General features: G+C 42.9%; 1 protein-coding gene across 10 annotated transcripts in view; it reads right to left on the reverse strand.

The window, feature by feature from the left end:
* SHLD1 (shieldin complex subunit 1) overlaps positions 1–12,969 on the reverse strand; it is a 111,418-nt gene that overhangs the window by 43,733 nt on the left and 54,716 nt on the right. The window contains exon 4 of one of the 10 annotated variants that reach the window (XM_067707530.1): positions 4,288–4,411. The exons of 8 other annotated variants lie outside the window; for them this stretch is intronic. In XM_067707530.1, the coding sequence (XP_067563631.1) occupies positions 4,288–4,411 (124 nt within the window). Of the gene's footprint in view, positions 1–4,267; positions 4,412–12,969 lie in introns of all 10 variants that reach the window. One more of the 10 variants, XM_067707531.1, reaches the window with a different exon arrangement.

Raw genomic sequence — 12,969 nt, forward strand, 5'->3', positions numbered from 1 at the left:
CCAAAATAAATATATCAATAAGTACGGACTAAGGCTGAGAGGAGTGAGAAGGGTCACTTCCAAGTCATAGGATGGAAATGTTGAAAGTTCCCCACAGAGGAGAATGTGTCAGCTACTTTTTAAAGACTATAATTTGGAACAGAGACCCTTCTGGGGTGGGGGAAAGAGGAAATGCTTCATCTGACATGACAAGTTATAAATCACAAAACTGTCAGTTTGGGAAGGGTAAATATTTGCTGAAGATTAAGTACATGGCAAAGGTACGTCATTAAATCTAAAGTGATTAAAAAGCTCAGTTTGTTACACATACTCCATCTTTAATGAGCACACAGCCTCAATAACCATGAGCTGTAGTCTAATCTATCTCCACGGTGCAGAAGGAAATGATAAATGTTTTCAGCATGACTTCCAACAAAGTGAGTGTGAATTAATTACTCCATGTGCAAGTGCAAATGGATCTGGTTAAACAAATGAGCCTACCCACCAAAGACATCAGCCAGATACTGGACTGAATTCATTTATTAATCAAACGTACATCAGACTGAATCAGTGACGTGCACAGAAGTAGGACTGCTCAACACTTATATTTTATTGATAATTCCTAACTAAATTTTATGTTTATAAAAGTAATATGTGCTCAGAGCTTTTAAAAGTCAGATGAGGATAAAAGTCTGACAATGAGCAATAATACTTTGGACCATCCCTGGTGGCGCAGTGGTTAAGAATCCGCCTGCCAATGCAGGGGACACAGGTTTGATCCCTGCTTCGGGAAGATCCCACATGCCACAGAGCAGCTAAGCCTGTGTGCCACAACTACTGAGCCTGCGCTCTAAGCCCACAAGCCAAAACTACTGAGCCCATGTGCTGCAACTACTGAAGCCCGTGTGCCTAGAGCCGTTGCTCCGCAACAAGAGAAGCCACTGTGATGAGAAGCCCGCACACTGCAACAAAGAGTAGCCCCGCTCACCGCAACTAGAGAAAGCCCGCACGCAGCAACAAAGACCCAACGCAGCTAAAAATAAATAAATAAATAAACTAAAAAAAAAAACCCACAATACTTCCTTGCCTCCTCCATCCTCCTCCCCATTTCTCAGAGTCTACATTCCAACTTGCTGTTCCTCCTGGTTTTTAAAATCTTTTTATGTCTAATGACCATGGTCCTGTATGATAACTTATCAGTCTTAGACACTATATGTTGATATCATTAGGCCTCATCACATACACTTACACATGCCCCTGTGCATAGAGACTTACCTTCCCCTGTTCTCTAAATACAATTATGTCACATTTTTAAATTAAATCAACATTCAGTTTTTAACTTATTATAACTATATAAAGTTGATCACTGCTTTATTGTACGATATTATTGTTTCTGTGCTTAATAGTTATTTCTCTTTTGCATTTGCTTGCTTTGCTTTGTAACTATCCCTAACTCTACCCACACCCCCCAAGAGCCTCTCAGTGTAACGTCCACATGTCCACCTGGCAGAACAGGCTTTCAGTTCCCCAGCCTGCTGAGCACTTGCCTCTGCAGCTCTCCACCCTCCAGCTCCAGGCCTGCTCCACGGCTGTTGACCCGGGTCTCCCCTTTGTTGCTCTCCTAAATTTTTTATATTATTTCTATGATGACTTCCTCTGCCCCACTGTTTGTTTTGTTTTTTGTAGATTTCTTCTGCTCCATCATTGTCTCTGTTTCTTTTGAGTTCTTTTTTTTTTTTTTTTTTTTTACGGTACGCGGGCCTCTCACCGCTGCGGCCTCTCCCATTGCGGAGCACAGGCTCCGGACGCGCAGGCTCAGCGGCCATGGCTCAGGGGCCCAGCCTCTCCGCGGCATGTGGGATCCTCCCGGACTGGGGCACGAACCCGCGTCCCCTGCATCGGCAGGCAGACTCTCAACCACTGCGCCACCAGGGAAGCCCCTCTTTTGAGTTCTTTATTTCATATTAGTCTTGGTTTCTACATTTTACAATGGAGGATTTCCACAAATACCTGGTGATCTTTGGCTATGAGTTCATAATTTAAGGGTGGGGTATTAAAACACTAATTGGAAGCTCTTGCCATGGGTAGGGCTTATAGACTGGTGGCTGGTGTACTTCATATAGGGTGACTGATTTTCATTCAGGCTTTCCAGAGATGGATCCTCTCATCTCCACAATGGCCAGGGAGTGATGCACGAGGATCCTGTTTTAGACAGAAAGGTCCAGACAGTCCTCTTTGAGGAGATGGCATTTAACTGGGAAGCCCTAAATGCAACGAGGGAAGAAGCAGTGTGAATATCTGGGGCAGACGGGTTTCAGCAGAGGAAATGGCAAATGCAGAGTCCCTGAGATAGAAACAGGTTTAGCAAGGATGAGGACCAGCCAGGAGGCCCTGTGGCTAGAGCAGAGGAAGCAACGGGGAGACAGAAGGAACGACGTGCATTTATAATTTATGGAAACAATTTTCACAGAGACCTTGTCAGAGACATTAAAAAGCCTAATATCAAAATATTTAGTGACAGTTTATAAAAACAAATCTGAATCATGTTTATGGTACTTGACATCAGACAAAAAAGATCACGGTAACTTGCCTTTGTTTGGTTAATCAGGCAAGCTTACAGTTATGTGAAATTGTTTATCCTTGTTCAACCTTGTGAAGATTGTGAAAAATGAAAAATCTATACCTCATAAACACTTACACTAGAGACTCTGAATAAGATATAAATCTGTCCACACATCTTAGCTAAATCAAAGGAAGCAGTTCATGTTGAGAAGAATCGAAAGCAAAAAAAAAAAAAAAAAAACCAACCAGTTGCCAAGGCAACAAGAAAAAAAATTAGACAGAAAATAAATTTTCCATCTCAAACACTATCACATTCGAAAGCTGAGTATCTTCTGGCCCTGCTTTCGAAGTTTTATTTAACCTTTATTCAGTCATTTCCGGAGATGGTGGAAGAATTGAGAATCCACAGAACCCAGGCCTCTGCCAAAGCTGGGGGGTGGGCAACACACTAGTAAAAAGCACTGTAAGGGGAGGGGAATAAACCCTCTGGTTCACAGGCTAAGGCATAAGAACTACCTTCTTTACTTGAAATTATTCTGCGACTTTTCCTGTATGACACAATTTTGCAGAGAACTTCCACTTATGAGCTAGACACCAAATGGTTATTGAGAGAGTGGAAGGTCAAATAATGTGCTGGAGGATTTCCAGATCCTTCCCCTTGAACCTGTATAATTTCAAAGGGTGACTCAGAGCTGACATTAAACACCATCTGTGCTCCTCAACCAGCCACCCCGCTAAAAGCCCTGCCGCCCGCAGGCTGCCAAACACGGTCCAGACTCTCCCCTTGACAGCTTTCTCCACCTGGAGGCTCCAGTGCTTCTTGGGGTCCCTGTGGCCCCTCCTCTATGAAGCCCCCGCAGGTCCCCAGACAGAGCTGACTGGCTCACCCCATGCCCCGCAGGGTCCAGTGTACGGCACCCAGTGTCTCTTCCACATCCTGCTGAAGGCCGGTGCACAGCTATTTTCTTAGATCTGATTGTGGCTTCCTCGAGACAGGGACCCTGTCCTAGCTACAGTGAGACACTGGGCCCAACACGAGCTTGGGGAAAGTAGTTTTAGCGAATGAGACAGAATTAATTAATATACTGCTCTAGATTTTAATGCTAAAGAACAATCTCAAAACACCATCAACAAGTAGCGGGAAGAATCTGGAAAGCTGGTGGAGGGTAGAGGGAGGCAACTGTGTCTGGCCCCAGCTCAGGCCCTGGCCCTGGCCAGCCGTGTGACTGCTGAACCTCTCTCATTTTCCAAACTGAGTCTGCAGAACGCCTCCTGTGTCCTGAGAGATGGTAGCAGGTGTTCCATGAAAAAGGGACTCAGTTTTCCAATAAGTTCCAGATGGTGGGGTCAAAAGCATAAGTCAGGTCTTTTTACCGTAGGCCTTTGTGCAATAGTGTCTCACCTGGAGGAGGATGGAAGGAAGCGGAGCAGGCCAAGCCCCTGAAAACACTGATTCTCATTTTCATTACTGTTGCTCTTCTCATCCATCTACACTCTGTAGATTTTTTTTTTCCCATAATGACGATAGATTATTTTTCATTAAAAAAAAGCTATTTTACTAAAATAATGAGTCAAATTAGAATGTAACCTAGTTGGATGAGCCTGTATTTATTTTTCCTGTATTATTATAGAAATGACCCTTTTTCTAAAGTTACACTCTATTAGTTTCGTTATCAAAATAATTTTTTTTAACTTTGGAAAGTTATATTTGAAGAAAAGCACTCACAGGATAGGAGAAACTCTCACCCTGGGTACGGGAAGCCTCCACCATAAACCTTCCTCCTGGCAGGCAGCTCTGTTCCGGCCTTCTGAAGGCTTGGGCTTAGAGGGTAGCTCCCGATCTGCTTTCCCCAAAACTGGCACTGCGTTCCTGACAATGAGGGCATAAATACCACATCTATGAACACACGCTTAAGCAGATATCTGCATTCCAAGGGTCACAAAGATGAAGGGAATCAAATGTAAACACACGTGAAGTTTTGTCTCCTCAATGCCAAGGACAGCAGGCACTTCTTAGATGAATGGGTTCCAGGCAAGAGAATTATAGGACCACTCAGGTAACTGAACATAGGCCAAGGTTTAGACAAAATGGAAATGATAAAGATGCAAATCCAAACTTTAGCCTCTTTCTCTTTTCTATAACTATTTGTACAGCTAGGTTTTATATAACTATTCTGTGTGTGTATGTGTGTGTGTATTTCTCTCTCTCTCTGTCGCTATCTCTCTCTCATATCACACACACACACACACACACACACACACACACACACACACACACACAGCACAGGATCTGCATTAGATGGACTCTGTTCAGGACAATCATTTATAATAACATGGTGAAGCAGAGGCCTAGAGATAATGCAGATGTCACGAGGTCCCCAACCAGAGCTGAGCTGAACAAACAATGTTCCCATTAAGGTATTTTAAAGATCAAGAGAAACAGTTTTTCAGGTTTACAGGGGTGATTTTTCTTCTTACCAATGAAAAATCTCATTTAAATGAGTATCATTTAAATCCTTTAAGACTCTAAAGAGAAACTAGGGACAAAACTCAGAGGAATCTGGAGCAAAAAACTGAAGAAAGGAAGAGGAGAAGCAGAGGAGCCTATTTTAGGACTACTTTAAGAGGAAAAAGCAAAAGTACAACACTGTAAGGTGTGTGCACCCAAGGGCACGACAGATGGGGAGCTCCGGGTGTGACAGGAGGACAGACCCATCAGCCACATAGCACTGCTGCAGGAAGGCAATGACCACCTTGTTCCAGAAATGTAAAGAACAGCACAGCCTTGGACAGCTGCCCAGAAACCTCCTCCTGGAGAAGCAGATCTTCTGTAAGATTCTTGAGCAGAGACCTAGGATTAATGGGATGTTACAGTCTAAAAGATGTTAAAGTCTAAGAGATCTAAAAGATCTCATCCTGCTTTCAGGATGAGACTGAGAACAATACTATTAGTAAACAGAATGGCTCTATGCTGGAAGAATTCTAAGTCTTTTCAGTGATTTGGAGTATAATATACCCACCAGCCATGCTAATCTCAAAAATGTAAGCAGTGGATAAGAGAAGCTTCAGTTAAATATCATGAAATACTATTCTACGGCCTAGAGCTCCATCTAAGCTCCCCCTTCACACAGGGAGAGTAAAGGAAACCAAGGCAGGAACACATGCAGTTTCCACTCTACCCAAGAATCCTTCAAAAATGTGGAGAAGTCTCTCCTAGGCTCACTTCCATTACTCTTACGAAATGAAAAAAAGAAAACAATAGGGGGAGAGGAGGACAAGGAGCATGAAAGTAATGCATTGTAAGAAAAGAAAAAGAAAATATAACAAAATTGTAAGAGTTTCTCTCTGAGTGGAAGGATTATGGGTGTTTATCCTTTTCTTCTTGTGCTTTTTTATATTTTCCAATCTTCTACAGTAAACATGTAAACAAGAAAATGTTTAAAGAGAGAGAGAGATCAAAGGGACTAGAGAAATCAAATTGAGACAACTCAAAGGAAGCGACACAACTATTGCCACTTAAAAGCAAATGCTGGGCTTCCCTGGTGGTGCAGTGGTTGAGAGTCCGCCTGCCGATGCAGGGGACACGGGTTCGTGCCCCGGTCCGGGAAGATCCCACATGCCGCGGAGCGGCTGGGCCCGTGAGCCATGGCCGCTGAGCCTGCGCGTCCGGAGCCTGTGCTCCGCAACGGGAGAGGCCACAACAGTGAGAGGCCCGCGTACCGCAAAAAAAAAAAAAAAAAAAAAAAAGCAAATGCTTGCTCTGTCTCAGGCAGTGTCTCTGTTCATCTTCCTGTTTCTTCAAGGACAACAGTCATTTGTCAAATATTTATTAAATGTGCACCAAACGCCTGACCCTGGATGGAGAAATGAAAGGTGGGGGTGTTGTCCTCAACAAACTTGCAGTCAAGAAAGACTCAAAAGAAATAAAACACCAAGAGCACTATAAAATGCTAAACCATGTTCTTTTGATGACAGTTATACTCAGAGCTTATAGAGAACAGAGTCAGAGATGCCATAAAGAGTTCACTGAACTGGGACCCCAGACCTGGCTCCTAAAGGAAATGCAGATTTGGATAAACTCCCGTGGTTCTCCACAAAATGATCAAGGCTAGGTTGAAGTGTCTCTGCTTTCTCTTGGTAGTTAATTAATATGGTCCTGTTTAAAGACAATGCAGGGCTTGTGTGCCTGGACCTTTTGTCAAAGTGTCACTGTAAACTTCTACCATTTCTAATGAGCTGGCATGAAAATTATAGCAATGTTATATTTTCAAATTGATATATTTTTAACTTTTTATAAATTATATATATATGAAAGTGCCTAAATCATAGCTCTATTAATCTTCACAAACTGAACATACCCGGTATAACCAGCACCCAGATCAAGAAACAGAACAGCACCAGAACCCCAGAAGCCCTTCTTGTGCCCCCTCCCAGTTACTACCCTTCCAAGTGTTACTCTCATTCTGACTTCTAACACCTAGGTTGCTTTGTCTTTTTTATAGTGTATATAAATGGAATTACACAGTAGATACATTTGATATCTGCCTTCTTTCACTCAACCTTCTGTTTGTGAGACTCATCCATGTTGTTGTAGAGAGTAGCAGTTAGTTCATCTTCAATGATGTATGTGTACCATTGTATGAATACATGACCATTTAATTATCCATTCTACTGAACATGGGCACGTGGGTGGTTTCCACTTAGGGATGTTATAGTTGGTGCTGCTATGACTATTTCAGTGCATGCCTTTCCATGAACATATGGGTGCATTAACTGATGGGATACAGGGTACACAAATGTTCAGTTTTTAGAAATCCTGCAAGTAGGTGTCATAGCTTATCTGAGAATTAAGGGCCCATCTCTGCTTTTTCCTGTTCCTGGCTCTAATGATGGAGTCCTATATCAGGCCTGGTCCAAATCTGATCTATCACCAAAGATGGGGAGCCCCCAAACCATTCTATTTTCATCTACCTTAAAAATATTGTCTTCATAGACATTGCCTATGCTTATTTTTTTCCCAAAGAAAAGGCTGTTAACTAAGAAGGGCAGAAGAAATTACATTGTTATTAAAGGCAAATTATAAAGGAAAAGTTGTCTAGTAAAACACAACTTATAATTACAATTATCTTCAAAATAAATCAAATTATCTGTATAAACCCAATGACTCACTGGTAAATTAATGAAAAATATGACAGTGTTGAGCTTTTAATTGCTTCTATTGCAAAACCCCCAAACCCAAACTTCGGTTATCAGGCAGAAAAGAGGCAATTAGTTTGTAACAGATGTATCAGTAAAAACCTGTTACAATATGGCTCCAGAGTTAATAGTTTCCAAATTTATGAAGTCCATCTGTCCAATTTTTTCAGGTTTTCACTTTAGACAATCCTACTTAGATAGTCCCTCCAAACTAATTGCTTTTTGTTTGTTTTGCTTTTGATCGGGGTCTTTTTTTTTTAATATTTCCAGTATATAAGCTTCACATTAGCCCTGTTATCTCAAACTCCAAGTTTAATTTCTTTTCCAGGACATTTTTTTCATAATATTAAACCTCAGAAAAACAGCAGATGACAAGATTATTGAGCAATGGTAGGGCTGAAACAAATTAAGGCTTTCAGGCTGTGTTGTTGCTGCTGTTTGCAAAAAGTAATCTTTTTCAGGTTATCAAACATCACTTGTGACCTTTAAAAAGAACTCCCTGAAGTCATTCATTCATAATAAAATCTGGTTAGACTATTACAATAATGAATAATGTAAAATGATGCCAATTTTCAATTATAAGACCTAATAATGCTTATTACACATCTTCAATATTATTGAATAGGTTTGAAATGATCCAAATAACAATCAAATATATTTTGCTTGGTACCATCAGATGAAGAAACTACAAATAAACACAATAAGGAAAGAGAAATGAGAAATAGAATAATTTCAGGGAAAAAAATTCCCCCAATAGTATATCCCCTATGGAGATGGAAGGAAAAAAGAATTTGCCCTTGGTACAAGATCTACTCCCATTCAAGTAGAAAGGGTGGTTATTCTACTGATGGGAGAGTGGGGTCATAAAGAAATGACCCCTTAAAGCAGTAAGGAATAACTTGAAAGGCATGAAAAGGAACTTCATGGGCCCTTCCATGGCACCTAGAATCCCTACTCTGCTGGCTTCCTGAGGTTATGACATGACACAGACCAATATGTTTATTCATTCAACAAATATTTATGAAGGATCAATTATGTACCATACACTGTTCTACAGTCTGGAGATTCTGTGATGAAAAACACAGCTATGGTCCCTGCCCTCATGGAGCTAAAGATCTAGAAGAGGAGGTAAGACAAGAAATAGATAACTCCACAGATAAATTCTAGTAAGTGACATATAGGGTGCCCCAGACAGCAACTAAATACTGGATATTTTAGGGAGAGGCAGTTGGGGGTGACTTAGTTACATACGACATGTGATACCAAGTGTCAACCAAGTGTTAAATATGCTGAATCCATTATTCATAACTAACACCATCTGTAGCCAGGTAAGTGATATCAATATTTACCGCATCTTTCCATTAGTCATTTCAATATAACTATTTTTGGGGGGCACTTATTTTTATTTCAACCACAAATAAATACAGAGTTGAGTATGGTGAGGTCTCTCTTCAAAGAGTGGATGATCAAGTCTACAGAGGAAGCAGCCCCACAAATAACCCTCCAGACCACAACATGAAAGGCACTGTAATGAAGCTGTGAGGGAATCTAACTGAAGGCAGGGGAAGACTGCAGAGAACAAGGGTATCCAGGCTGGACCCTGTGAAAATGTAGCACTTCTCCAGGCCTAGAAGGAGGGAAGGGCACTCTTGGGAAAGGGAATGGGCATGAAAAACCTTAAAGTGGTACACAGGTCATGGCATGTTTGATGGGCAGCCTGCAGACTGTCTGAGCGGCAGGGGAGGGGACCAGAGTGGTGGATTCCAGGGCAGAGACAGGAGGGCTTATGGGTGGAGAGATGGGTGTGGGCCAGACTACAAGGGGCCATGACTCAAGGCCGAGTGGGGGCTGCAAAGCAGGGGTACCACAGGGCACTATGCAGACATTTTCCACCCACCCTCTTACCTAGATCCACTCTTTACCTGGCTCCACCTTGCTCTGCCCTGGGAGGCTGACCACATGGACTGCACAGATGGGCACCTCTGCCCTCTCTCTTGGGGTTGAGAACCAAAGAGAGGCCTTGCAGGAGATGCAAGGAGGGAGAAAGGTAAGGTGGGACTACTCCCCTGGCTCCCTTCCTGGGTGGTTGCCATGGGATGACTGCATCCCTCCTCCAAGCTCACGACTCCCGTCAGGCAGCCCACTCACCACAGCTCCTGGAAGCACACTCTCTCAGGCCCTGGCCATGCTTCCCCTTGTGGTTTTCTCACTCTTGCTCACAGCTTTGTACATAATCTCTTTATTAAGCTTCCCTCAAATTACCTGGTTGGACTGTGTTCTCTGTTCCCCACCAAGACCTGAACTGATGTAGTCATGCAGCAAGGAAATCAGGAGGTGGCTGAGGAAGGCATTAGAGGCAAATGCAGAGAGGGAGATGCCTGTGGGAGAAGGAGGGAACTGGGGGATGGAAGGTCATGATGACAGAGAAGAGTGGGTCATCGGGGAGGTGGAATGCCAGACTAGCCACAGACTACAGCACTTATGTGAAAACTGCCGTGTGCCAGGCACTATGCCACAGGCTCTAACAAAACTCACTTAACCCTTACAGCTTCCTAATGAGGCATCCCGTTGAACAGATGAGGAAACTGAGGCACAGAGAGGATGAGTGACTTGATTAAGGTCCCAAGCTAGTAAGTGGTGAAGCTCAGATTTAAACCCAGGGAAGTCTAGTACCAGAGTCATGTCCTGAAACCTCTGTGCTAGCCTGACCGCTCTGGCTGGGCAGAGAAGGGCCCTTCAGAATTCAAGATCTTGGAGGAGGCAAGGCAATGGTGACAACAACTCTGGGGAAAACCATCTGTGTAGATTGCTGAAGTAAGGCTACTTGAAGAAAACCTTGCTACCCTATACAAACTCTGCCTTAGTGACAATGTAGAATCTTGTGCAGAAATCTAAAAAAAAAAAAAAAAAAAAAAAAAAAACTATGTCCAAATAAATTACAGTCAGTTGGGAATTCCCTGGTTAGGATCCTGGGCTTTCACTGCTGAGGTCCCAGGTTCAACCCCTGGTTGGGGAACTGAGATCCTGTAAGCTGCGAGGTGTGGCCAATAACAGAAACAAAAAAACCCACAGATTTACCATAAAACCATAATTATGTTCCTAAGAAACCTCACACTATCAAAACACATATCACATAAATAGTTATTTCAATATGGGAAAAAAAGGAGGATGGTGGTGAGAGCTGGCAAGACTAGATAATTTTTCCTGTAGTAGCTTCGACAATAAAGTTTAATTATATTTTGTTACCATCTAAAAAAAATAAATGACTTGATCACAGACCAACAGAGAACCACAAGCAAAACCTGAACAGCACAGAAAAATAACCTGCATCCAAGTTCACAACCAACAAAGACAAAGAAAAGGGGCCTCGGGCCACTCACATAGTGTGGCCGAGTGCCCTGTGCTCCACGGGCAGCCGCTTCCTTTCTCCAGCCCAGGGGAGCCTGTGAGGGCACTCACATCACAACCCCTACTGGTCCAGAAAATGCAAAACATGCTTCCAACACACTCAGATGCATAATAACCAGTTCACAGAATGAACTTACACCGTAAGGAAAATATTGGTCAATAATGTTTGTGTGGGGTCTCCTGCAGCAGGTAAAGTCATGAAATCAACAGGGCTCTGTGACGTGTAATTACAGCAGGGCATGTCCCGTGACTTCTTTTAAACGGCATCTCAACTCACTACCTTAACTCAAATAACTTCCATAGCAACAACTTTCCTTTCCTTAAGGAGAAAGAGAGGAAGGGAAAATGCTCCCTAGCCAGACTCGTATATTCTTCATTTGCCCGGTGCACTGCAAGGTTGTAATGAGGAATGCAACAACGAGCTCTTAGAAATGTCGCGGGGGGGTGGGGTGGGTTGCAGCCGCACGGTGGGTGTCTGACGATAGCTGACCTTAGCTGCTGACTGTGCTGAAGGGTCTCTGCCTTATTCTGTTCTTCCTGAACATCCTCAGGTGGGGTCCCAGGTACAGGAAAGACGGGGGCTGCAGAGAATGGTCCGTTTCTGCGGTTGTTCCCTCGACATCAGGGCAGGTTGCCATGACTGTGTGTACACTTAAATTCTTTTTGCAAGAGGGGGCAGCTGGCAGATGACATTTGTTAATCAGTACTGTTCCATACACTCATATTAAAAGGAGCCAAGAAAACCTACGCTACTGTGAATATTTATCCTTTCAGGTTCAAACTGCTAATTTGTTTTATAGGAGGACACCCTCTATTTGCCGTATAACAGGAGACAGTCAATAAAGGACTTTGAAAAGGATATGGTTTAGCTGAGTGTATTGCCAATTTTTAAAACCTCCTATTTTCTTGATATCTCAACACCCCTGAGCAGAGGCTGTGAGCACCCGCCAGGCGACCAGATGCGCAGTGTGATGAGGCTGGTCCCTTCTTGCCCTTCCCTGACTGTGACTGAGTGACATTCAAACACACCAGTAAAAATCCCTTCACACCTTTTGCTTGTGTGGGGATCGTGCCTGAACCTGGGTGCTCACTCTCTCTCAGCTCCTGACCCTCTTGCTGAGTCTGTTCCTCCTGTGCTCCTCCCACGAGGCCCCCTGCCTAGCCTGCATGCCTCCCTCCTCTAGGACCTGTGAATATAATAAACCCTCTCACTTCGTATGCTTCTCCAAGTGCGGCTGTGCTGACAGCATCCTTAAGGACCCCACAAGGGGCACTAGCTCCCCATTTTCAACACACTAAGCAATCTAGTGGTTCTGAAAAGGAAGCTAACGCCTCTGATGACTGTGGCAGTTAGGAAGACACAGACTTCAATCCACATTGCAGAAAACTGGAGATTTCATCATTAAATTCTTCCATGGGAACATATTTCCCTTAAAAATGCCAGTTTGGGAAAGATAAATTTTTTTAGCCTGGATATGGTCAATTTATATACAAATGTATATAATTTTAACTAGTTCTATTTCTTATGTTTCTGATCTATTTTAAAACATTGAATCCAGATTTCTTTTAATATGATTTATCCAATGACTGGTAATATTTCTCTCCCTGTTACCATTTGCTTTCAGCTCACTCAATTCCCTAAGCCCCCTCCTTTTTCCAAGAAGGAGAGGTTCACTTCACTCAAACCATGATCATGGGTAAAATTCATAGTCAAAATTCTAGTCCACTTTAAACTATGTTTGATAGCTACCATAAAGAGTAGCACTTCTAGTCCTCTTGACTAAAGGGTAAAAGTAGACAGTAGATAGCTGTAGGCTTTAGATC

Source organism: Pseudorca crassidens, chromosome 15 (assembly GCF_039906515.1).
Source record: "Pseudorca crassidens isolate mPseCra1 chromosome 15, mPseCra1.hap1, whole genome shotgun sequence".
Taxonomy (NCBI): Eukaryota; Metazoa; Chordata; class Mammalia; order Artiodactyla; family Delphinidae; genus Pseudorca; species Pseudorca crassidens.